Source organism: Callospermophilus lateralis, chromosome 6 (assembly GCF_048772815.1).
Source record: "Callospermophilus lateralis isolate mCalLat2 chromosome 6, mCalLat2.hap1, whole genome shotgun sequence".
Lineage (NCBI taxonomy): Eukaryota > Metazoa > Chordata > Mammalia > Rodentia > Sciuridae > Callospermophilus > Callospermophilus lateralis.
The window spans coordinates 158,943,831-158,965,880 of record NC_135310.1 but is presented as its reverse complement, the minus strand read 5'-3'; the positions used below and the strand labels follow the sequence as shown (position 1 = coordinate 158,965,880).

At 48.5% G+C, this 22,050-nt stretch overlaps 1 protein-coding gene across 2 annotated transcripts in view; it reads left to right on the top strand.

Annotated features, from left to right (window-relative positions):
* Positions 1-22,050, top strand: part of Gpld1 (glycosylphosphatidylinositol specific phospholipase D1) — a 55,329-nt gene that overhangs the window by 16,287 nt on the left and 16,992 nt on the right. For both annotated transcript variants that reach the window (XM_077109703.1, XM_076859260.2), the window contains exons 4-14: positions 7,009-7,087; positions 9,940-10,037; positions 10,440-10,550; positions 11,167-11,215; positions 12,268-12,322; positions 14,616-14,723; positions 15,110-15,137; positions 15,222-15,361; positions 18,294-18,359; positions 19,563-19,683; positions 21,542-21,681. In XM_077109703.1, the coding sequence (XP_076965818.1) occupies positions 7,009-7,087; positions 9,940-10,037; positions 10,440-10,550; positions 11,167-11,215; positions 12,268-12,322; positions 14,616-14,723; positions 15,110-15,137; positions 15,222-15,361; positions 18,294-18,359; positions 19,563-19,683; positions 21,542-21,681 (995 nt within the window). The remainder of the gene's footprint in view (positions 1-7,008; positions 7,088-9,939; positions 10,038-10,439; positions 10,551-11,166; positions 11,216-12,267; positions 12,323-14,615; positions 14,724-15,109; positions 15,138-15,221; positions 15,362-18,293; positions 18,360-19,562; positions 19,684-21,541; positions 21,682-22,050) is intronic.

Genomic DNA, 22,050 nt, shown 5'->3' with positions numbered 1-22,050 from the left:
TGAGGCCCTTTCCAGAGATTGACGATGCGCATCTTCCCGTTTGGGGATCTTGCTCTTTTTCCTTCCTCTCATCTGAACCCTCTTCTGTGTGACCTCTCAACTCCTCACTGCAGGTGGTGTAACACTGGGGGACGTGGCCTGAAGGACACTTGTTGGCCTAGAGACAAGCCCCACAGAGAGGGTGGGGCAGGATTCTCGGGGGTCCCGCAGGTGGGTTCAGGGGTCATCTTGTCAATGCAGTCAGAGGTTACTGGGCTTCAGAGACTATGGCTTGCTCAAACCAAGTTCAAACGATCATAAAGCTGGGAAAATCGGTTTATAAATTTGTAGGAGCTGGGGAACCCCAGTGACCTCACTTTGGTACTCACTATTGTCCCCGTTTACCCTTTCTGTTAGAATTCTGAATAGAATGTGGGTGTTAGCATGGAATCAGAGCAGCGTGTCACCCTCTCCGCCCCTCACAATGGAGAAAACGTTTGTCCTTTCTGATTATAAAACTGATATGAAGCTCATGGGTTAAAAAAAATTATACACACACACATATACATATATATACACATACATATATGCACATACACATATAAATATAATATGTATTATATATCTCAAAGTAACCAATATTAGTATAAATGTCTTGCTTTACATTATTTCAGGTATATTCTTTTTCTCTGTACTTTCCTTAAAAAAAAATCATGCTATACATAGTCTTGTAACTTTTTTCATTTACTAGAAGATATATTTCAATGTCAGTAAATAGAAATCTTCAGAATAGTTTTAATTATGCACTTTTATGTTATCCAGAGCTAGCATCATTTATTTAACCAATTCTCTATTTTAGCCTATTTGAAATAACACAAAACTGTCAGGCTGAGAACATCAGATAAGTAATTCCCATGTTGCCCTTTCCAGTTTCTCCAATTGTCGACAGGTTATCATACCTGCCTTTTTATCCTCCCAACTTGGGCGCGTTGGTTTCCCCGAGGCGTTTTGTGGGTTAGTTGTTAGTGTGGTACTCACTACCTTTTAACACGTCTCTGTGAGTTTCCTAATGTGGAGGATATTTCCCATACACCATGGTATAATAACCCGGATTGGGAGTCGGCATCATAGTAGGACCACTGCCCAATTCTAGGCCCTCGTTCACATTTCACCCGTCGTCTGCAGAATGCCGTTTGTGGGTCCAGGATGAACTCGAGCGGAGTGAGTGAAGAGTAGGCCTGGTTGTCGGTCCTCTTTGGCTTCAGACTAGAGCATCTCCTTAGCCGGCCTTGGCTTTAATAACTGGGTGTTTTTGAGGAGTCCAGCATAGTAGTGTGGAATGCACCTTAATTGGGGTTCTTATGTGCCTCATAACTAGATTTCCTGAAGGCCACACCTTTTTGTGAGGCTCTCGGAGGACATTGAAGATTTGGCGTTCTTCTCATTGACAGCATCAGGAGGAATGCAGCGCCCATCTGTCCCCTTGCTGGTACCTTGTATTTCTAGACTTCCACGTGGTTCTTTGTATCTTGCGTTTCTTTGCTGAGACTTTGTTTTCTCTCCAGTGTGGTCATATTTGACTGCTGAAACATTATGGTGGCTGCTTGACAGCATTTGTCAGAGAACTGCAGCATTTCTGACATCTCAATGCTGGGTTCTGTTCTGAGGTTTGAGATCTTTGGTGTTCCTGGTGTGGTGAATGATTTGGGTGAAACCTGGACCTATGGATGTGTGGCTGTGGGACTCTGGATCTCATTTAAACCTCCTGTTTCAGTTGTGTGCTTCTGACACCATTGGTGAGGGAAGGCTGGGAGCACAGCCTCCACACTCGGCCTCCACTGAGACCGGCCTGGCTTGGGGTGGGGGTGGTAACTGCTGCCTCGCGCTTGGCCTTGCTGACGTGGTGGGCAGGGTGGTGGGCCTCTTCTGACCCCAGCCCAGTGGGGAGAAGAAGGACCCCTCATTACTACAGGTTGGCTGGGGAGTCCGGGCTCTCCTGGTGACCCCATTGACCCCAGGTAAGGGCAGGGCAGGACACCTTCCTCCTGTGCCCTCCTCAGCCTCTGAGACCTCACCCCAGCAGGACATGGGCCATCTCACAGCCTGGCCAGGTGCAAGTCTGGGCTGCTCACGGGGTCTCAGTGGATGGGGAAGGTTGGATCCATGGTTCCTCCTGCGGCCATGGCTGACCAGAGATTGTTACCCGTTTTCTGTCTCATTAGGTTGCTCTTTTCTGGCCCTGTGGCTAGAGGAACAGGCTTTGTTTGTTTTTATGTTACTGTCCCATGGTGCTCCAGGTGGTGGCTCTTCCAGAACCCAGTTCAGGGTACAAGAAGCCAAAGAAAACCAAACCCCAGAGAAGTCGCCGTCCTGCCACCTGAAGGCCGGCCCTGGCTGCGTGCACTCTGGTCTTCACGGGGAGGCCCTGTTCACTGCGTGTCCAGCTTCTCCACTGTGTTTAAGGGGAGGAGTAGGGAAGAGTGTGTCTGTCATCTATTTTTCTGGAAGCAGATGTCCTAGGGATGTTAGTTGTCATCTCTTGGTTAAAGTGGCATGTGCCACGTTTTGACACTGGAAAGTTAAGGAGCATTTTCTACTTTTCAACTCATCAGGGAGTAAGTGCTTTGCGGAGAGAGCTGGTGAGGCTGAGTGAACACCCGCCCCTCACCCAACTTGTGCCTGCTGGTTTTAGCACCGGTGGGCAATTCGCACCCGAGGCGATTGTGGTGACGATGGTTGCCAAGAGGCATTTCTGATCCTGTCCACCTCCTGCATTTCTCGGTTGGCACTGTGCTAGAAGATGGCTTTCACTCTAGCTCATCCACTTACCTGTCTCCTCAGGACGGCGGGTGGTTCTTCTACTCGCTGTCTTATAGTACGTTGCTATTCTTAGTCTTTGGTACTGGGATTGAATCCAGGGTTGCTCCCCCACTGAGCCATATTCCTAGAAATTTTCATTTTTTGATTTTGACACAGGACTTCGCTAAGTTGCTGAGGCTAGCCTTGAACTTGTGAGCCTCCTGCCTCCGCCTTCTGAGTGGTTGGGATTCCAGGCATGTGCTGCCAGGCCCAGTTTAGTTCTCAGAGTTGGCTGTCTAGTCTGTCAACTGATTATCTATGTCCTATTTAAAACCATGGATCCCATGAAAACACAGCCAATTCTGACTTGATCTCGCAGGATCTGTTTCGAGCCTTTTCTGGGTCTCTCTGTGTAACCATTTTCTCCGCTGCCAAGACACTTTGCGTCTGTTCTCAATGTGTATTTTCGTGCTTAATCTCCTTGCATGAAGTTGGCATCTTGACCATGAGTGACACATCCCCTTTACTGTGGCACGGCCAGCTGAATCCCCTGGCCCAGAAATAGATGAAACACAGAACAAAACAAGACTTCTAAGTGACAGGCATTTAGAGAAGACAGAAGTGCAAGAGGAGGGTAGGAGAAATGACCGGTTTCTCCTGCACTCCCACACCGCCGTGATGGGCACCGAAGGCTGTGACCTCAGAGGGTGGGGGGCTCCTCCCCACCAGCAAGCAGCAGCCGTCACCATCAGGGTGTCCTCTGGTCCAGGTCAGTTGTGACTCTACTAGTTCAAGTCAGGCCTCTGAAATTTTTGGCAGATTGGCTACAAATCGGGGGTCCGATGCCTCCTCCTCAAGTTCGGCACAGGGGCCACAGTGGCTCACAGGACTCAGTCCTTACAAACTTCCCATAGAGGGTGTTACAAAGGCCAGAAATCAGTGGCCCGAGAGGAGTGGAAGAGTCCCCAGCACTGAGCCCTGGGCGCTTCCTCCTGGGAGCTGGGGCGAGTCACCCTCCCGATGCCTGGGTGGCATCTTCCTGTGGCCCTCCCTGTGCACAGCTGTCCGGAAGCTCTGCAAACACTGTCCTTTGGGGCTTTAGCAGGGATGGCTGTGTGGAAATGTGGCTGGGTGGGAAGGGTGGGACCCCGTGGTGACAGTTGGGCAGGGACACTGGCAAGTCCTGTCGGTGCTGTTCCTCCACATTCCTCCCTTGCATGTGTGGGGCAGGACCCTTTCTTGGGGGCTGGTTATCAGGCCGGTAGGTCAGAGGGTTCTTCATGGCCAGGTACAAGGCGGAGCCTCTGTGACCTGCCCTGGGGAAGTTGTTATGGCTGGCCTTTTGGGGGAAGCTATGAGCCGGGAACCGTGGACCAAAGATATGTAGGTGAACCTAATACCGCACAGGAGGAAACAGCATGAACTCCTTCCAGCTTGTTGATTTTTGTTTGTTTTGTTGGTTCTGGGGATTAAACCAGGACCTTGCACATGCTAGGCGAGTGCTCTACCCCGAACTGTGCCCACTTTATTGACTTTTTTTTTTTTAGTAGCATTTTCAAATTTGGTAACACTCTTGCTTTTCGGGTTTAATGTTTATTTTTCATCATTGCTAATTTGGTAGCCTTAAGAATGGTATGTGGCTATAGGTTTGAGTTAGTATTGTCATCATAACTCATTAAATGAGGTTAAACATTTCAAGTGCTTATTGACCATTTCTATCACTTCTGTGAATTACCTATGCTCTTTCCTCACTTTTTTATTATCATATCTATCTTGATGTGTAAGAATTGCTTTTCAGATATTAGCACTTAATCTGTCAAATGACTCATGTTTATTTATTTTTTATTAAATTTGTACCTGGAGCTGTTAGACATAGAACTCCTACATTTTTGTGTGGTTAAGTGTTCAGCCTTTTTTGTTATGGTGTCTATCTATATATGGAAAAAACATTTCCCCTCCATGCTTAGGCAATTATTTGCCTAAATTTGTTAGGTTTTTTTTTTTTTTTTTTTTTTTTTTAGTTAAGGTGGACACGATATCTTTATATTTGTGGTGCTAAGGGTCGTACCCAGGGCCTCACACGTGTTAGGCGAACCTTCTACCTCTGAGCCACTACCCCAGCCCCTAAATTTGTTAGTTATTGACCTCAGCTTTCTAATACATCCCAGGTCTATTTTGGTAGAGACCGTAATAGGGATCCATCCAGTGACCTGTTTTTTGATACAAATTCCAACCCGTTTGTGGTGTATCCATGGTGCACCCGTGCATAGGGCAGTGATGGGGTCATTTGCTGACTGCCCCCCCCCCCCCCCCCCGCCTGCATCTGTCATATATTACGTAACACACATGCTCGAGGCTCTCTCTGCTCTTTTCTATTTCACGGTCTGTTCCTTTGGCTCCTGTTTCAAACTGTATTTGTTTCTGTAGCTTAAAAATGTACCCGAAGGATTCAGCCTCCCTCAGGACTCTTTCTTCCCAACTCTTTTGCACACTTATTGATTTTTTTTTTCAGAGTTGACTTCAGAATTATTTGGCCATGTTAAGTGACACACCCACCGCGGGAGAGGAGCAGATTCATCAAGTCCCATGCATGTAAAGCGGTTAGGCCTTAGCTGGCAAGATAAATGTTCTATGAAGTTAATTATTATTTCTAAGGGACCAAAGTCCAACTGGGCTGTCTTTTGGTCGGGGGAGGGAGAGAGTTTATTGATCCGTGTGACTGACAGCCCTGGGGTGGAACTAGGCCCCCAGGGTGAGTTGGGGTCTCTTCCTCCCATCCGAGGACCCTGCCTCAGACTCTGCAGCCCCAGAAAGAGGAGCCCGTCTTCCCCAGCTCTGGCTCCTGGCAAGTGCCCGTTTCTGAGCCAAGCACGTGGCAGGGATGAGAGTGCCCCCTGCTGCTCCGGGGGTCAGCTCCGAGGGCTGGTCGGGGCACAGGCTGACCTCGGGAGGAGTGACTCTGTTCTGCGAACACTGGGAAGGGGAAGCAGGTGCTGCCGTCTTGCCCTCGTGGGTCGCGTTCTCGGGGGACTTCTTTGCCTCCGTTTTGGGTCCACATGATGAGTGAGCCCTGGTTGAAGAGGAGGAGTTTGGGCTGCCTGCTTTTCCTCACCATTATGCTCCTCCGTCTTTGTGAGGATCCTGGAAACTCCTGGGCTCGCCAAGGCAGGGGAGGACACCGTGCCAGGAATCAGGCGCTCACTGCTCACAGACTGAGGACAGAGGGGCAGCCGCAAGCCAAGTGTCCAGAGGAGACGCCCAGAAGGACACGTGGACCTGGCTGCCAGGGACCTGCTCCCTGACTATTGTCACATGGCCAGGTCCCCTTCCCTAGGCGCAGATTCAACAGGCTTGCACGTGGTGTGGAAAATAACAGGGTGGCAGATGTGGAGCAGGGGTACCGCACTTGCCTGATGTGCACAGGCCCTGGGCTCCTCCCGAGGAGTACAGCCAGAAAAAGAAAGAAAGCAGCAGCAGTAGCCACCCTCTGACTGGCCCCGAGACTCCACCATAGCAGTCCTCAGCAACTGCATGCTCTAAACTCTTCCTGAGGACACAGGGGGTGCTGGAGCACATTAGGGGCCTCGGCACCACAGCCTCCAGGTAGCAGGGGCCCATGGAGGAGGCAGAGTGGGAGGTGCAGTCAGTTTCTAGCCCCTCAGCCTGCATGCTGCGAGGGAGTTGGGATGGAGCTGAGCGAGCCACCCGCCAAGGAAGAATGTTGGAAAGGAAACCCGTACCGTCTACTTTCACCTCGTGTTAAAGGGAAAAGGATGTTTCTCTAACTCTCTGGAAGCACAAAGTGCATAGTCCTACTCTAATGCACAGGTAGCAACTGTGAGCTGATAGATACGTGTGTGGACAGCCTTCCATAGATCCCTACCTACCTCATCTAGTCCCTGCATTTTTCTCAATTCACTGTGGATCATAACATGACCCCACCAGCTCCGGGTCCGTGAAATAGCTTTCAGGAGGTCTTGCCCTACTGGGTAGACAGAACATGAAAGGAAGTGGAATTTAAGTAAGTGATTTTTGCTTTTTAATTAGCCCACTCCTGCTTGGTAGGAAGGAACCTGAACATACATCCCGGATGCTGTCTTGGGTGGAGCATAAACTGTCATCCCTGATCTGCCCGCACTGCCTGCCTCCTCCCGCAGCTGGAAGTCCACGGGCCTGTGATTCCAAGGCTGCTGCTCTGCCCCCTAATCTCTGTGTTTTCCTGCTCCCCAGCTGTTACTGGAACACCAGGATGCGTATCAGGCTGGGACCGTGTTTCCTGATTCTTTTTACCCCAGCTTCTGCAAAGGAGGTAAGATGATGGCTTGTCGACGGAACCGGGTCCCTTCTGCTTGGTTAACAGGAATGGAGGTGACCTGAGACATATTTTCCAGCCAGGCAGTGACTCGTTCCCAGGTTGTTTTTTTTCCGTTTATCCAAAACTCACCCCCTGGAGCACTGACGTTCTGAAACCCTGAGCTACTTCTGGATGCAGCCACTCTAAGCAGCCTGCTTGCTTTAGTGCTTTGCAGCATCAGAGACGACATTCTACAGGAGATCAAAGGGTCCGAGTTCCCCTTCCTTCTATGTTGCCTCTTGGTCTGGACTCGGGAAAAGTCCCTTCCACGTGGTGTCAGTTTCTGTGTCTACCGTAGCAGTGACAATGCTGGCCCCGCCTCGTCACTGCCTTGACGCTGGTGTTCACGCAGAGCCCTTTGTCAAGTGCTGAGCAAGTCAGAGGTGGTGCTGCCCATAAACAGGGCTCGGACTGTGCCCATCAGGCCCCAAGGGGTGCGAGAGGCGCACTCAACTGAGTACTTCAGGGACCTTTAACCAGGTGCCGTCCCAAAGGTGTGGACAGGATGTTGGGAATGGCAGGGGAGAGAGCACCAGAACCGTGGGCAGAGGGAGCTGGCAGGCAGCGTGATGGGAGGACGGTCTCGGCCCGGGTCACCTCACCCCGAGGGAGGGGAGCTGGGAGCCTGAGTACCCAGCCTCACTCTTGTCCTTTGCTCTGCTCTCCTGTTCTTTCCACAAGACAAACCCAACCAAAGCCAGGGGACAAAGAAAGAAGTCAGTGGAAGCAGGTGACTTGGAGTCACCGGTAGGTAGAGGGTGGAGAGAGGCTCTGGGATGAAGGAAAGCCGTCCAGCTCCCTGGGACACCGTGCCATTGCGGAAACCGCCTCCAGTTTCAGGATTCTTCGTTGTTTTTTCCTACAGTGATGTCTGTCTGGGTTGATGAAATGTTTAGGGTGACTTGTTCCCATGGTTAGTATCCCAGGCAGCCAAGCTGTGCATTTGTCATATTGGTAAAAATTTCCCTGTCTTCTTTTATTCCCCCTGTGGTGTTGGGGATCAAATCCAGGGCCTTGGGCATGCCGAACAAGTGCTGACCAAGAGAGCCACGCCGCAACCCTGTCATGTGTGGACCTTTTATTTTGCTGATAGGATGTTGTAGTTCTCCTCCTTTCTAACCTATCATTTCTACTTTAGTGTTTCCCAAACTGGATTCATGAGAGCTTGACTGTTGTTGACTTTTTAACAGACCCTTTTTTTTTTTTTTTTTTTTGTACCGGGGATAAAACCCAGGGGTGCTTAACCATTGAACCACATCCCCAGCCATTTTTAATATTTTATTTTGAGACAGGGACTCGCTGAGTTGCTGAGGCTGGCTTTGAACTTGCAATCCTCCTGCCTCAGCCTCCTGATTACAGGAGTGTGCCATCCCTCCTGGTAACTGTTAAGGCAAGATTGCAATAAATCACTGAGTCGATCTTAAAGCGGGAGACAGAAACTGTTCACCAGCCAGAGGTCTGATCCACCAGCTGGAGGGCCACCGGGAAGGCTGCAAGTCTACCCTCTTCGGCCCCCTCCAGGGGTTGAGTACACCTTTTATAGTCCAAAACCATATTAATCATAAGTGTCGGGGGTGGCTGGGGTTGTGGCTCAGTGGTAAAGCACTTGCTTGGCACATCCGGGGGCCCTGGGTCCGAGCTTCAGCACCACATACAAATTGATAAAATAAAGGTATTGTGTCCAACTACAACTAAAAAATTAAATAGATATTAAAAAAATCATAAGTGTCTGTTGCTATGATTCAAAACCATAAACATGAGATCTAAAGTCATAAGCAGAAAGGGGAGTGGGTGAAAATGTCCCTAGTTGAGCACAAGAATGTTTACTGACATCTGGACAATCAATCTCTGACAGGGTACATCGTTCAAGAAAAACGGGAACCAGAGAGCAATTTTACATTGTATAAGAAGTGGCATTTTGTGTTGCCAAACAGGCCAAGTTAAGCAACTGTTGATGGGGACAGAGGCGGGGCTTTCCCTGGGAGAAGCAAATGTGCATGACGCAGAGTCTCAGGGCCAGGAAGGTGTGCACAGAGGAGCTCCGGCCTGGCACAGGGGCTCGCTGGGGGCTGGCATCTGGCTTGCAGCATGCCCTTGGTCCCGTCTGTGCCATCTATCAAAGGACTGGAGATCTCTGACTAATCTGCAGTGTGGACGAGTAGAACTACTGCTCTACTTGATTCTGGATTTTTATTGTATCCCGGGAACAGGAAGCATTTCATATTTCATCTCCAGAAATCTGCTGAAGCAGCTCAAATTTCTTAGTTCCAACTTTGAAAATCATTTGCAGAAAAACAAATGACTTAAACTTATATTCAGTTTTTATTTTAGCCATAGCATTAAAAAAAAATCTGAAGTGAGGACTCTGAGCTCGGGAGTGTTGCTTCCAGGTGTCTGGTGACATTGGCACCCTGTGAAGAACCTGTGGCACTGGGGGGTTCAGATAGACTCACGCTGCTGCCTTTCCCACCCTTGTGGGGGAATAGAGGTGATGCTTGCGTGAATTACTCATTGAGTCCTGTGACATTTAATGACAATTGTCACAAATTTGTGCTGAAAGCCCTTGAGGATCTGCTTTTGTTCTTTTGAGCTCTTAGGGAGGCTGATTATGATGGACAAAGAAGAGATTTAAAACTCCCCCAAAGAGGAAACTGCATCTGCTTTGCAGGCCTCCTTTGAGCATCATGGAGAAGCAAGGAGGTTTGGGGGAGTGTGGGGAAGGGACAGGGCAGCCCAGGGGTGGCGACAGGGGATTTGCATGAGACCCCAACTTTTGGGAATCCAGAGCCCTGCTTTTACTTTGTTAGGAAAATACCATGACGTGTCTGAGAGCACTCACTGGACTCCGTTCCTGAATGCAAGCGTCCATTATATCCGTGAGAACTACCCTCTGCCCTGGGAGAAGGTAGGCCCCGCCCTCTACTCCTGAAGAAATGCACCCCACACCTGCCAGGGACGGTTTTGTGCCTGAGTTGACCCCCTCCCCTGTGACAGCTGTTTACCATTGCATCTATAGTGCCCGGACCACCTTAGGCACCTAGTTCACATTTGAATTAAGACATGAAAAAATCGGGGGTATGTGGTCGGTCATTTTGTCCCCACTGGTAATGGGTCTGAAGGCAGTTCTGAGACACTACAAAACATTTCAAAACGTTCTACGTAGTTTTTAGTAACTAGAGCAATGTGCCCACCTTTAATCTTTTTGTTAAGCCTCAAAAAGGAAAATAAATCCATATCTAAGACATTTTTATAGGACATTGGTGTATAACAAGCCAAACACAATGACTGTAATTTGTTTACTTGGCAGGACACAGAGAAACTGGTGGCTTTCCTGTTTGGAATCACCTCTCACATGGTGGCAGACGTCAGCTGGCACAGTCTGGGCATTGAACAAGGGTTCCTCAGGACCATGGGTGCTGTGAGTACCGTCTCTATGGGTGGCGACTTACGGGGTGAAGCTTTCGTGCCCGAGGTCAGAAACCTCAGGTTAATCGAGTGCCACGTGGAAGCAGACTTGTCGGCCGGAGCGCTCGCTCACTGTCGGGCAGAGTTCCGTCCTTTCCTGTCCCTTCCTCTGTTGGTGATGCCCAGGTGACTCATCCACAAGGACAGAAGGGCTCACAGGCACTCCTCGGGGCAGCAGATGTTCTGATTCAGTTGACTCAAGCCGGGTCCTAGGAGGGTGTGAACACCAGCCGCTGGCTCTGTTTCAGAGTCATAGCTCCCCTTTGTCTTTCTAATTTTCTGTATGAAAATGCCAGATCTGATTGTGACCTCCCCTGGCCACTCTGCTCCTGAAAGACCCATCTGGTCATCAGCTGGTACTCATTCTGTTCTGCTGGAGGTGTGGCAGGTACCCAGGGAGCCTGGAGTAGCCAGCTCCCCTGCCTAGGACGGGCTGGTGTGACACTCAGCCCCTCGGAGGCTTCCACGGCAGTTGCTTGGTTCAGCTGTTGCCTCCCTGCTGACCACTGGCTCGTGGGCTGAGGGCTGGGCTACAGTTCAGTCTCGACCAGACGCTTTCTTTCTTTCAGATGGACTTTCACGGCTCCTATTCCGAGGCCCATTCCGCTGGAGACTTTGGTACTGTGCTCCTTTGCAGGTTTCCTCCTGTGGCAGCAGCAGAGCCCTTGTGATGGAGTCATCCCTGGGCTCTGAATGTGCTGCTGCTGTCGTTGTTTCTAGGAGCTATGTTAGATGCCGTTCTGTGTTTCACGTTGCGGTAGTTTTGCGTGCAGGTGCGCCTCGGCCATCAGAGAGAGGTTTCTAAATAGTTGCATCTGGTTGTTTTTATTTTTAAAACCATGCATTTTGTCACTGACTTGTGTCATAATTTTAGAAAAACTTTACTTGAATTAAAACTTATTAACTTGTGTCTTCTAATCTGATACTACTACTTCTTTTTTTTTTAGTTATCAATGGTCTTTCATATGTTTATTTATCTATATGTGGTGCTGAGAATTGAACCCAGTGCCTCACACATGCTTGGCAGGTGCTCTTCCACGGAGCCACCACCTTAGCCCGATAATTCATCTTTTGATTGGTAAATTCCACCTTTTTCTATGGTGAATTTCCTTCCACAGAGGTAAATGTTAGTTTAAAAGAACACTTATGGTCTATTTTTTTCCTTAAAATAAAACAAAAACAAAAAATCTTTGGTTATATGGATAATTCTTAATGCATATACTTCATTAGCTTTTAAAATTCATTATATTGATTGATTTAATAGATTTTTCATTTTGAGACAGGTCTCACTCAATTGCTGAGGCTGGTCTCAAACACTCTATCCTCCTGTCCCACCTCTTGTGTCACTGGGATTGTAGATGTGTGCCACCATGCTTGGCTAGATAAGATTTTTTAAAAATTGCTTTTTCCTAGCTGTGTATGGTAGAGCAATCCAAGTGATTCAAGAGGCCGAGGCTGGAGGATCACAGGTTCAAGGTCAGAGAGACCTTTTCCAAAATAAAAAATGAAAAGGGAGGGAATAGGGATGAAGCTCACTGGTAGAGCACGCTGGGTTCAATCTCTAGTACATAGCAACGTGAAGGAGTGTTTACCGGCTTTACAACTTGTGTGGAAAGCGGTGTGCTGTGTTGTCACTCATCTACCAAGTAAATATTCTTCTCATACCACAGGAGGAGATGTGCTGAGTCAGTTTGAATTCAATTATAATTACCTCGCGCGGCGCTGGTAAGAGCAAGCCATATACTTTCAATTATGTGAATCTAAGTGGCGTTTAGGATCTTTCTTAGAAAACATAACTTAAAGTCTAGTTAGGAAACTTCTTTAGGTTTTACTTTCAGTTACCCCTTAATAATTGTTCATATTTGTGGGGTACAGTGTGATGGTTTGCACGTGCCGACCTGCGTAACAATCGACTCGGGATAGTTAATGTGCCCATCATTCAAACATTTACCAGTCACTTGTGAGACCACTCAGAATCCCCTTGCTATTCTGAAACACGTGGTGGCTGTTAACTGCAGTCCACCCACAGCGTGATGGCATCCGAGAACCCGTTTCCATCCCGAACTCTGTGCTTGTTGGCCAGCATTCCCCGTTCTCGACCCCCACTCCTCTCCCAGCCTCTGAGACCCTGCTCTGCCCTCTCCTGCAAGATCAGCTGTACATGTGAGTGCGATTGTGCGGTCCTTGTCCCTCCGTGCGTGCCTTCCGAGTCCACCCGCAAGGCCACAGAGGCAGAACTTTAGACAAAATATGCAGAGTACATACTGTGTGATTCCATTTATCCAAGGTGAAAACCCAGGTACTGTGCCGCATGTGAACACACATGTATGTAATGAAACCGTTGAAGAGCAAAGTGGTTCAGAGGAAGCCTAGCGCAGCGGTTCCACCTGAGGTGGCGTGATTGTGGGGAGACAGGAGCTGGTGGGATACAGCAAGCTCTTGTTCAGGGTCATCCCTTCCACAAGGGTTAGAACAGGCACCACTTTCTTGAACTTTCCTCCGACCACACCCTCTGGTTGATTTCATTCCCTGCTGTTGTGAATGCCACTGCAGTACACACAAAAGTGCAGGTGCCTCTTGGACGTTCTGAAAATTCCTTTTGGTATTTATCCAGAGGGTGTTGTGGAATCATATGGTGGTTCCATTTTTACTGCATTTGTAAATTTTGAAAGGCAAAACTGGATTAGAATAGGGTAAGAGCCAGGCATGGTGGCACACACTGGTAATCCCAGCAACAAGGAGGCAGAGGCAGGAGGATTGCAAGTTCAAGGCCAGCCTGGGCAATTTAGACCTCATCTAAAATATAAAAGGGTCTGGGGGTATATAGCTCAGTGGTAGAGCACCCTTGGGTTCAATCCCCAGTACTACAAACATAAAAGGTCCAAGTAGTTTCTTCAGAAGTTATAAATTATACCAAACATATAAAAGAATGTAAATAAAAGAATAAGAAGTCATGCACACCCGTAACTACTGCTACTAGTGGATCCTTACAAGATCCTATACCTCCTCAGTCGTGCCACCTTCTTTTCACCAGGGCTAACTGCTGTCCCCCAGGCCTCTTAAAGATTTTGTGGCTTTTCTCATAATTTTATTAACACATGTATGTGTCCAGGTGCAGAATATTATATGGGTTTTCACTTTAGATACATGCAATTGCATAGTATATATTATCCTGCAATTATTTTGCTCAAAATGGTCTTTGGGAGTTAATCACATTGATATGACGAGCTCTAGGTCCATTCATTTCTACCACCAGGTGGTCCTGACTGTATGAGGATGTGAATGTACCCAAGCTGTAGCACTAGAACTTTTGACCTCCCGAGGGCTCCTGTGCCCCTTTATCCTTTTCCTTCAAAGGTGGCTTGTCTATTCTTTACCTTTGCTTTTCAGGTACGATTTAGGACCACATTGACCTGTTCTAAGAAAATTTTGTTGGAACTTTGATTAGATGTTTGTTCAATCTAAAGAATTGGAGGAGAATCAGTAATTCAGCAATATTGTCATCTTCTCCATAAATATTTTATATTTAAGTTTTCTTAATTGACTTTAATGTTTTATAAGTGTTTCCACCAAGCTCTTATACATCTTATTTGATTTAGTCCCAAAGATTTTATTTGTTACCATAAATGGTAATTTAAAAAAAAATGATTCTTGAGAATAATTTAACTCAAAAAAATGAGGCTACTTTAAAATTGCTTCTTGAAATCTAAATTCACAAAATTATACCTCCTTTGAGTTATTTGTAGTTAGTTTTCAATCTTTGTACCTTCATAAATATTTGATTAAGGGGTGCTGTTTGCTCTGCATCACTGAACAAAATTTTAACTTCTCTGTTGCCTCAGCTACCTCTTATATAAAATGGCGACATGTTAGTACCCACCAAGGTCACTGGTAGGATTCAGTAACCAGTGCACGTGAAAACCCTTGCATGGTATCTGGCCAGAATGACCATAGAATAGCTGTTATTGTTGTCTTCAGCTTCAGAATCAAAACTCTCTTATTCTAATGCATTTCTCAGGTATGTGCCCATCAAAGATCTACTGGGAATTTATAAGAAACTTTATGGCCGAGAAGTCATTACCAAAAATGTCATCATTGACTGTACGTACCTTCAGTTCTTAGAAATGTGAGTATAACCCCGAGGAAGGGTCTTTTTTTTCAAAATTTTGGGCACTGGAGACTGAACCAAGGGCTACTTCACCACTGAGCCTCATCCCCAGCCCTTTTAAATTTAATTTTTGAGACGGGGTCTTGCTAAGTTGCTGAGGGTGGCCTCAAACTTGCAATCCTCCTGCCTCAGCCTCCCTAATTGCTGGGATTACAGGCGTGCGCATGGCTTTCCTTGCGACTTTCTTGTGTGTGAGCTCCTGAGAATGGGTTTTGGTTATATGGATCTGGCTTATTCAGAGCAAATGCATCATAATGGGTCTCTGTGGATGGCCTTTCTCTTCACCGCTTGCTTCATTTCTTATAGAAAATGTGATTTACGATCAGTCCTTGTTTCTGTTGCAGGTATGGAGAGGTGTTAGCCGTTTCCAAGGTAAAGACTTCATTCCTCCCGACTCAAGGCTTTATGCAGATGCAGGCTCAGCACCTCATTTCTTTTTCTTTTTCTGTGCTGCAGCTTTATTCTACGTACTCGACAAAGTCCCCGTTTCTGGTGGAACAGTTCCAGGAGTATTTCCTGGGAGGACTGGATGACATGGTGTTCTGGTCCACCAACATCTACCGGCTCACGAGCTTCATGCTGGAGAACGGGACCAGGTGAGCAGCCGTTACTGTTTCCTAACCTGTCGCTACCCGCCCTGCTACCCTGTTCCCCGCCTAGCTCTCGGGCTTTTCATCTGATCAAACAAACACAGAGCAATCTCGTGAAGTGCTGCCTTAACCTGCTCAAGGAGGAGAAGCAAGGAAATCCGGCACCTCAGGACCCTCCTGGTTCCCATCCACTGGGCTCGGCTGACGCCCCTCAGGTTTTAGGAACAGAGAGATGGGTATTGCAGAGTGTGTGGGAGGGGGTACTTGTGAAGGCAGGAAGGATCACTCCCCCAACCCCCAGGTGGCACCTCAACAGTTTTGGGGGGATCCGTGCTGGGGCCAGCCCTCTCCGGGCTCTAGAGGGCTCTACCGTGTGTGCCACGGTCCACTCTGAGGGTTGAGGGTTGCAGGGGGTTCCTCACCTAAAAGAGGGGAAGCCACCAGACCCCTGGCCACACCTCCTATACAGCACTCTGTGGAAACGTGACTCCCGCCCAGATGGGACAGCTGCTGCACCCGAGTCCTCTTCCTCCTCTCCTGGCCATGCTCAGGACGAGAGCTGACCAGACTCAGACCAAATGCAGTCAGAGCAGCTGGGACGCCTGGTCCAGGCTGCAGCCAGGCTCTCACGGGATCTGCTGTGACCACACCATGGGTGGCACTGTCCTGGCCCCCTGTGGCCAGTGGAGCAGCCCGGTTAGATGGGAAGCCCTGGAGGCAGCCTGTGCTGCAGGCTCAGGGCCCAGCAGGGAGCCCTGGAGATGCCAACAGCAGAGGACCAGGGATCCTCTGGGCAGCAGCTGTGCCCTGGAGGCTGATCCTGGACAGCTCTGTAGGAGGCCTGAGTGCCCCGGCCTCCAGAGTGGCCTCCAGAGGCACTGCTCCAGAACAGCAGACACTGGAGGGTGTGCTAGGACCTCGAACTCCTGCGGGTATTCATGTGGTGATTGTCCTGATTGTAAGTTGTGTTGTTTGGAACGCCCTCTGATGCTCAGTTCAACCTTCAGCTTGTACATAGTGAACTTGTGTTTAAGAGTCAGTGAGTAACCACTTGGCTGGGGTGATCTGATGCAAATACCATTTTAATAGTGAAATGAACCTCAAGTTAAATTCCCAAGGCCTCACTCCGTGGCTGCGGGTTTTTAGGTGCATTTTTGGAAAGAGGCTTTGGAATTTGAGAGAGCTGCCACTCATACTGAGTTATCTGGAGCAAGTTGTTAACCTCCCTAAGCCTCGGTGTAAATCAGGGACAGGAATTGTTCTGCCTTCTCGTAGGGTGTGGAGACTAAATGAGCACAACTGCGTCAAGGGGTTTGTGTGCAGTAAGCACTTAATGGATGTTGGCTACTGTGATTATAGTTAGAAGGGAGTCAGGTTTATATTGGAAGGATTCATAATACCTGGTCACATTAGACTGACTTGCATTTCCCCATTTTATGTCACCCATGTGAAACAATCAAGCTGGAAAAACTTTTTTTTTTTTTTGGTGGCGGGGTACCAGGGATTAAATCCAGAGGCACTTAAACACTGAGCCACACCCCTAGTTCTTTTTCTTATTTTTTAGAGACAGGGTCATCCTAAGTCGCTGATTCTGGCCTTGAATTTGTAATCCTCCTGCCTCAGCCTCCTGAGCCACTGGGATTCCAGGCATTTGCCACCATGCCCAGCAGGAAAACATTTTTTGATATTTATTTTGGGTTTGGTTTGTTTTTTTGGGTTTGGTTTTACACAGGTAAGGAAAGATATGTTGCTAGACCTTGACTTTTTGGAAATTTTTGGTTTTATTAGTTGTAGATGAATACAATACCTTTATTTTATTTATTTTTATGTGGTGCTGAGAATACTCACAAGTGCTAGGTGAGTATTCTACCACTGAGCCACAACCCCAACCCCTAGACCTTAATTTTTAACTAGGAAGAAATAATGGAGAGGAACAGATTTCTTGTCACTTGATCCAAGATGAAAAATTCCACAAATTGATTGCTTCTTATATACACACAAGAAAAATTTGTCAGGATTTATGGAAATTTGGAGAAGGCTTGAAAGGCAGTACAAATAAATTCATGACCAAAACCAAACATCTTGCAGTTTACTAATATGTTATTTTCCAAAACTCACATGTTATTTGAAACTCAGTAAATTTTCCTAAGGAAACAGTGAAATAGCGATACTTGTGTCTCCAGCCGGAAGTCCACTTACCTCAAATGCACTTGTCAGTTTATGCCGATGTCACCAGCTGTCTGGGTCCTAGTGCGGGGGCAGAGGACAGAGAACCACCCTCTCAGCTCCATGCTGGCTCCACGTGCCCAGGGGAGGCGTGACCTCCTCCCCTCCCCTCCTCTTTGGCTTCCTCTCCTAGTTTCCCCCCTGACCTCTGGGACTCTCACACTGCCCGGCCTCCCTTGGTGACCTCCACACACATCTCCTGCAGAAGAGTCTTCCCTGCGAACAGTGCTCTGAGGTCGAGGCCCTCGCTGCCTCTGTGGAGGGTTGGGACCCTCCGAGAGGTCTTCTCTGATGTGCTCAGGGGTCTTTCCACTTGTAAAAGGGAGACTTCATTTCCTTAATTCCTAATTATTGAATTTGTAGACTTGTTTTAAAAGAAGGAAACTGCATTCCAAATTCATTTGGGTATCAATGGTCATAGCCGGGCAGGCATTTCACATTAGCATGAGCAGAGATGGGAGGATGGCCAGGGGAGGGCGTGAGTATGAGCTGGTGGGCCGCATGGCCACGTCGCTCCCCAGTCACCTTAGCCACTCTGTCCAGAAAGACCTGAGCTCTTACTTGGTCCTGTGTGGTGTGGTCATGGACCCTTGGATGTGGGCAGTTAGCACACGGGCACTCCCTTTCAAAGGTGGTTTCAGGTTCGCCACTGGTTCTCAGAATTCATGCTTGAAAAGAAGGTGGAGAAATGCTAACTCGTCTGTCTCCCCAGTGCCTGTGACCTGCCGGAGAACCCTCTGTTCATCACGTGTGGCGGCCAGCGAAACCACAGCCATGTGTAAGTGGATTCCCAAATCACTCTTGGAGAAGGACCTCTCACCCAGAGGGGTGCCCACAGAGGCTGGGAGCAGGAGGACTGTAGACAGGCAGATGCAGGCTCGCCCCCCAGCTCTGCAATTCACAGCTCAGTGACGTTGAAACAAGTTGCTGGATTTTTCTCTTGAGCTACGGCTTCCTCCTATTGCAGAATGGAAAAAACATCCACACTCCTAGAATGATGGTGTGGGTCGGGGTAATGGTGGATGTGGATTTTTTTCTTTTTGAGATGGAGTCTTGCTTCACTGCTAAGCTGGCCTTGAGTTGCTCACTGACTGGGAGTTGGTGTTGTCAGGACTATCATAATTATCATAACTTATAAACCCTGCCCAGATTCCATCCTGAAGAAGTATTTGTCAGTGAGGCGGGGCGTGGAGAAGCCTCTGGTAATTTCTGGGGAAGAGGCTAGAGGGCTGTTGTGTAGTGTAAGAGGGGGTGTCTCCAGCTGGAGCCGATCCTGACCTCCCTTCATTCCTTCAGTAGAAATCGGTTTACTACTTGTAAAATGGAACAAAATACCCGGGTTAGTCATTAGTGCCCTGGAGCTCTGGGGCACACAGGGGGCACCGGGAGGGGGCATGCTCCCGGCCGGTGGCACTGACCAGGTAGCTGGGTCGAGCGATGGGGAGGAAAGGCAGGTGCCCTGGGAAAGTACCACAGTGTCCCACCCAGGCCCGGGAACTTTCCTGGAGGACGTGATGTAGCAGAGGTATTTTAGGGAAAGTAAGAGTAAGATACTCAGAGGGCATCGCGATGAAAGACAGAAGAGCGATCTTAGCCCTGCAGAAGAGTTAGACGTGCAGAAAGGTTCACTCGTGTTCAATTTATTAAAGTAGGTATTTAGATTTTTTTCCTTTTTGAGATGGAGTCTTGCTTCACTGCTAGGCTGGCCTTGAACTTGCATTGTCTGGCCTCAGCACCCTCAGAAATATCAGGGTTTTTTTTTTTTTTTTTTTTTTAGGACAGGTTTTTAAGCCTCAGAAATTTGTTTATTAACAGATTTTGTGCAATGAAGATTTTTCTAAAAATTTTTATGTCATTTCTTCAACCCTCAGATGTTAAGACGTGTGATTAACCTGTGACTAACTTGATCCTCTGCTCCAGTTCAGTCGTTCAGGGGTCAGTTGTTTTCTGCCTTAACCATCTTATTCCTGTCTTTCAACAGTGCAAAAGTGCAGAAAATTGATTTTCACAGGAATGTGACGGCACCCATAACTACAGTTCTTGGAAGAAACATAAACTACACTGAAAGAGGCGTGTTCTTCAGTGTGGCCACCTGGACCCCGGTGAGGCCCTTCCGCCCCTGATGGAGCAGGGGAGCATGCTGCTCCCACGATAGGTGTTTCGTAGCATCATCCCTGGGCAGTGACCATCATGGCGGGGTCCTTGGGTTCCTGCAGGGCCAGAAAATGGCTGGGGGCTCTGAGTGTGGTTTGTTGCAGAGACGTCCTGAGACAAGTCTAGATGGGCCTCTCTGGCCTTGGTCGAGTTAGTGGAGCCTTGGGGGCTGTGGGCACCTGGACTAGCCCTGCTTTGGCCCTAGGTCAAGGCGTCCACCCATGGAAAGCTCCTGCACAGCCCTGTGCTCTGGGACCCATGCTCTGAAGTTCATCCACGAAGTGGTCTCACAAGTGACACGCTACCATGGGGACAAAAAACGAGAGAGAAATGGATTTTGGCCCTAGAAAATTTCAGTCCAGTATGAGTGACAAATGCATCATGTGGTAGGATAACTGATGTCAGGGAGAGGGACAGTTAGAGAGGCAGTTTGTGCCCAGAAGGCTCTGTGGAGGAGGGGCACGGGCTGGGTTCTCGAATGGCGGGTAGTGTTTATCAGTGAAATGCACTTTTCTGAAAGTGGGTTGGGAAGTCTCAGGATGTTTGAAACCCAAGACGGGGAGGCAGGTGGGTTTGTGGAGTGTGGGTGGCTGCTGCACGGGTCGGGCTCTCAGCATCAGAAGGTGTCCACAGCAGTGTGGAGGGTGTCATGGGAGGTGGCAGGGACCTGGGCACTTGGCTGCGTGGAGACGCGGCCTGTCGGTCATGCAGAGGGCCATCCTTGGTTCAGTGCTGCTGTTCACTGCCTTAAAATTCCTAATTTTGAATAAAGTGCTCTGCATTTCCCTTTTACCCTAGGCTCCATAAACTGCGTAACTGGTCCTGGACCTGGGAACCTGGTGCAGCACGTATCATTTTGCCTTGTGTTTATATTTTTGTCTTGTTGGAGCAAAAAAAAAAAAAAAAAAAAGGAAAGAAAGAAATGAGAGTTGCGTGAGGGGAACTCTGTAGTCCAGTGCCTGTCGTGATGCCTGGGCAGGGCAGGGGTTGAGGAGGTGCTTCCTCAGTGGACAAGCACGAGGAGCTGGGCAAAGAGTCCCCCACGGCAGGATCCGACTGGGAAAGCAGAGCCTGGCACCCGCCTGCAGGCTGCTTGGGCCTGTGCTCCCCAGGGCCTGGGCTGCCAGCTGCCTCGTGACGGGCAGTTCTGCTCTGGGAAGGTTGTCTGCCTCATGTCACCCTCGGGTGGGTCTCGTCATGTCCACTTAACTTGGCTGGATCTAGTACCCGCCCAGCTTGCTCAGGGCCACCTCAGATGGCACCTGTGTCTCTGTAGTAGCCAGGGGAAGCACAACTCGGCATCCCAAGTCGAGGACTGGCTGTCCCCTGGATTCTCTAGCATCCGGCACTCTGCTCATGGCCTTTCATGCCCGCCGGCTTCTGGACACTCCAAAGGCAAATGCGGGTGTGCTTAGGAGTGCTTGAGAGGGTATTTTTGGCAACATGGTTTTACTCTGGTTCATTTGTTTGGGGGAAAAAAAAAGTAAGTATACACAAATACGTTATGGTTTAGGTTAAATAGACTTTTCTTTCTAAAATTTTAGTCTGTGGAAATTATTTCATTCTGTTGGGTTCTGCAAATTGGCGCAGCCTCCTGATGTGGGCAGCTACCTTTCCCACACTGGCCGTGCCCTCTGGCTAGCACACTGCCATCCTGCGGCGTAACCTGGGAAGGGACGTCACTCTCCCCGCTGCCTGTCCTCGGTGATCGGCTGTTTATAGGAGTCTGTGCTCTGCTTCCTGCACAAATCCACAGCTTCTGGTGACGGCGCCGTGTGCCTCCTGTAACGCCTCCTTGTCTTCCAGGATTCCATGTCCTTCATGTACCAGGCCTTGGAAAGGAACCTGCGGACCGTGTTCATGGCCAGCTCTCAGGAGCCCCTGAAGCACATCTCCAGCCCCTTGGCGTCCTACTTCACGTCTGTCCCCTACTCAAGGTTGGGCTGGTACGTACGAGGCGGAGGAACTTGTGTTGTTCCCACCACCACTTGCTCATTCGCCATGTATCTTAAGTGGCTTCTGTTAGCACCTTATTTTCCCATAGATTCATCATCAGAAAAACACTGAGTTAGTGGTTGAGCTATTATAAGGATGAAGCAATCTCCTTAAAGTAGGTCAGATATGTGTAAATATAAGAAACTTTCATTTTGCTAAGCAGTTCCAACAAAGTGTCCTTCAGAATATTTGCAAAGCTCCAATGATCTTGGAGATGCGTTGTCTGTGTGTGTATTTTGCAATCTAAAGGCATTAGGAGAATGTATGCAGATAGCTCTAGTCATGATCTGACTATTGTGTCTTCATTGGTAGGAGGCTGG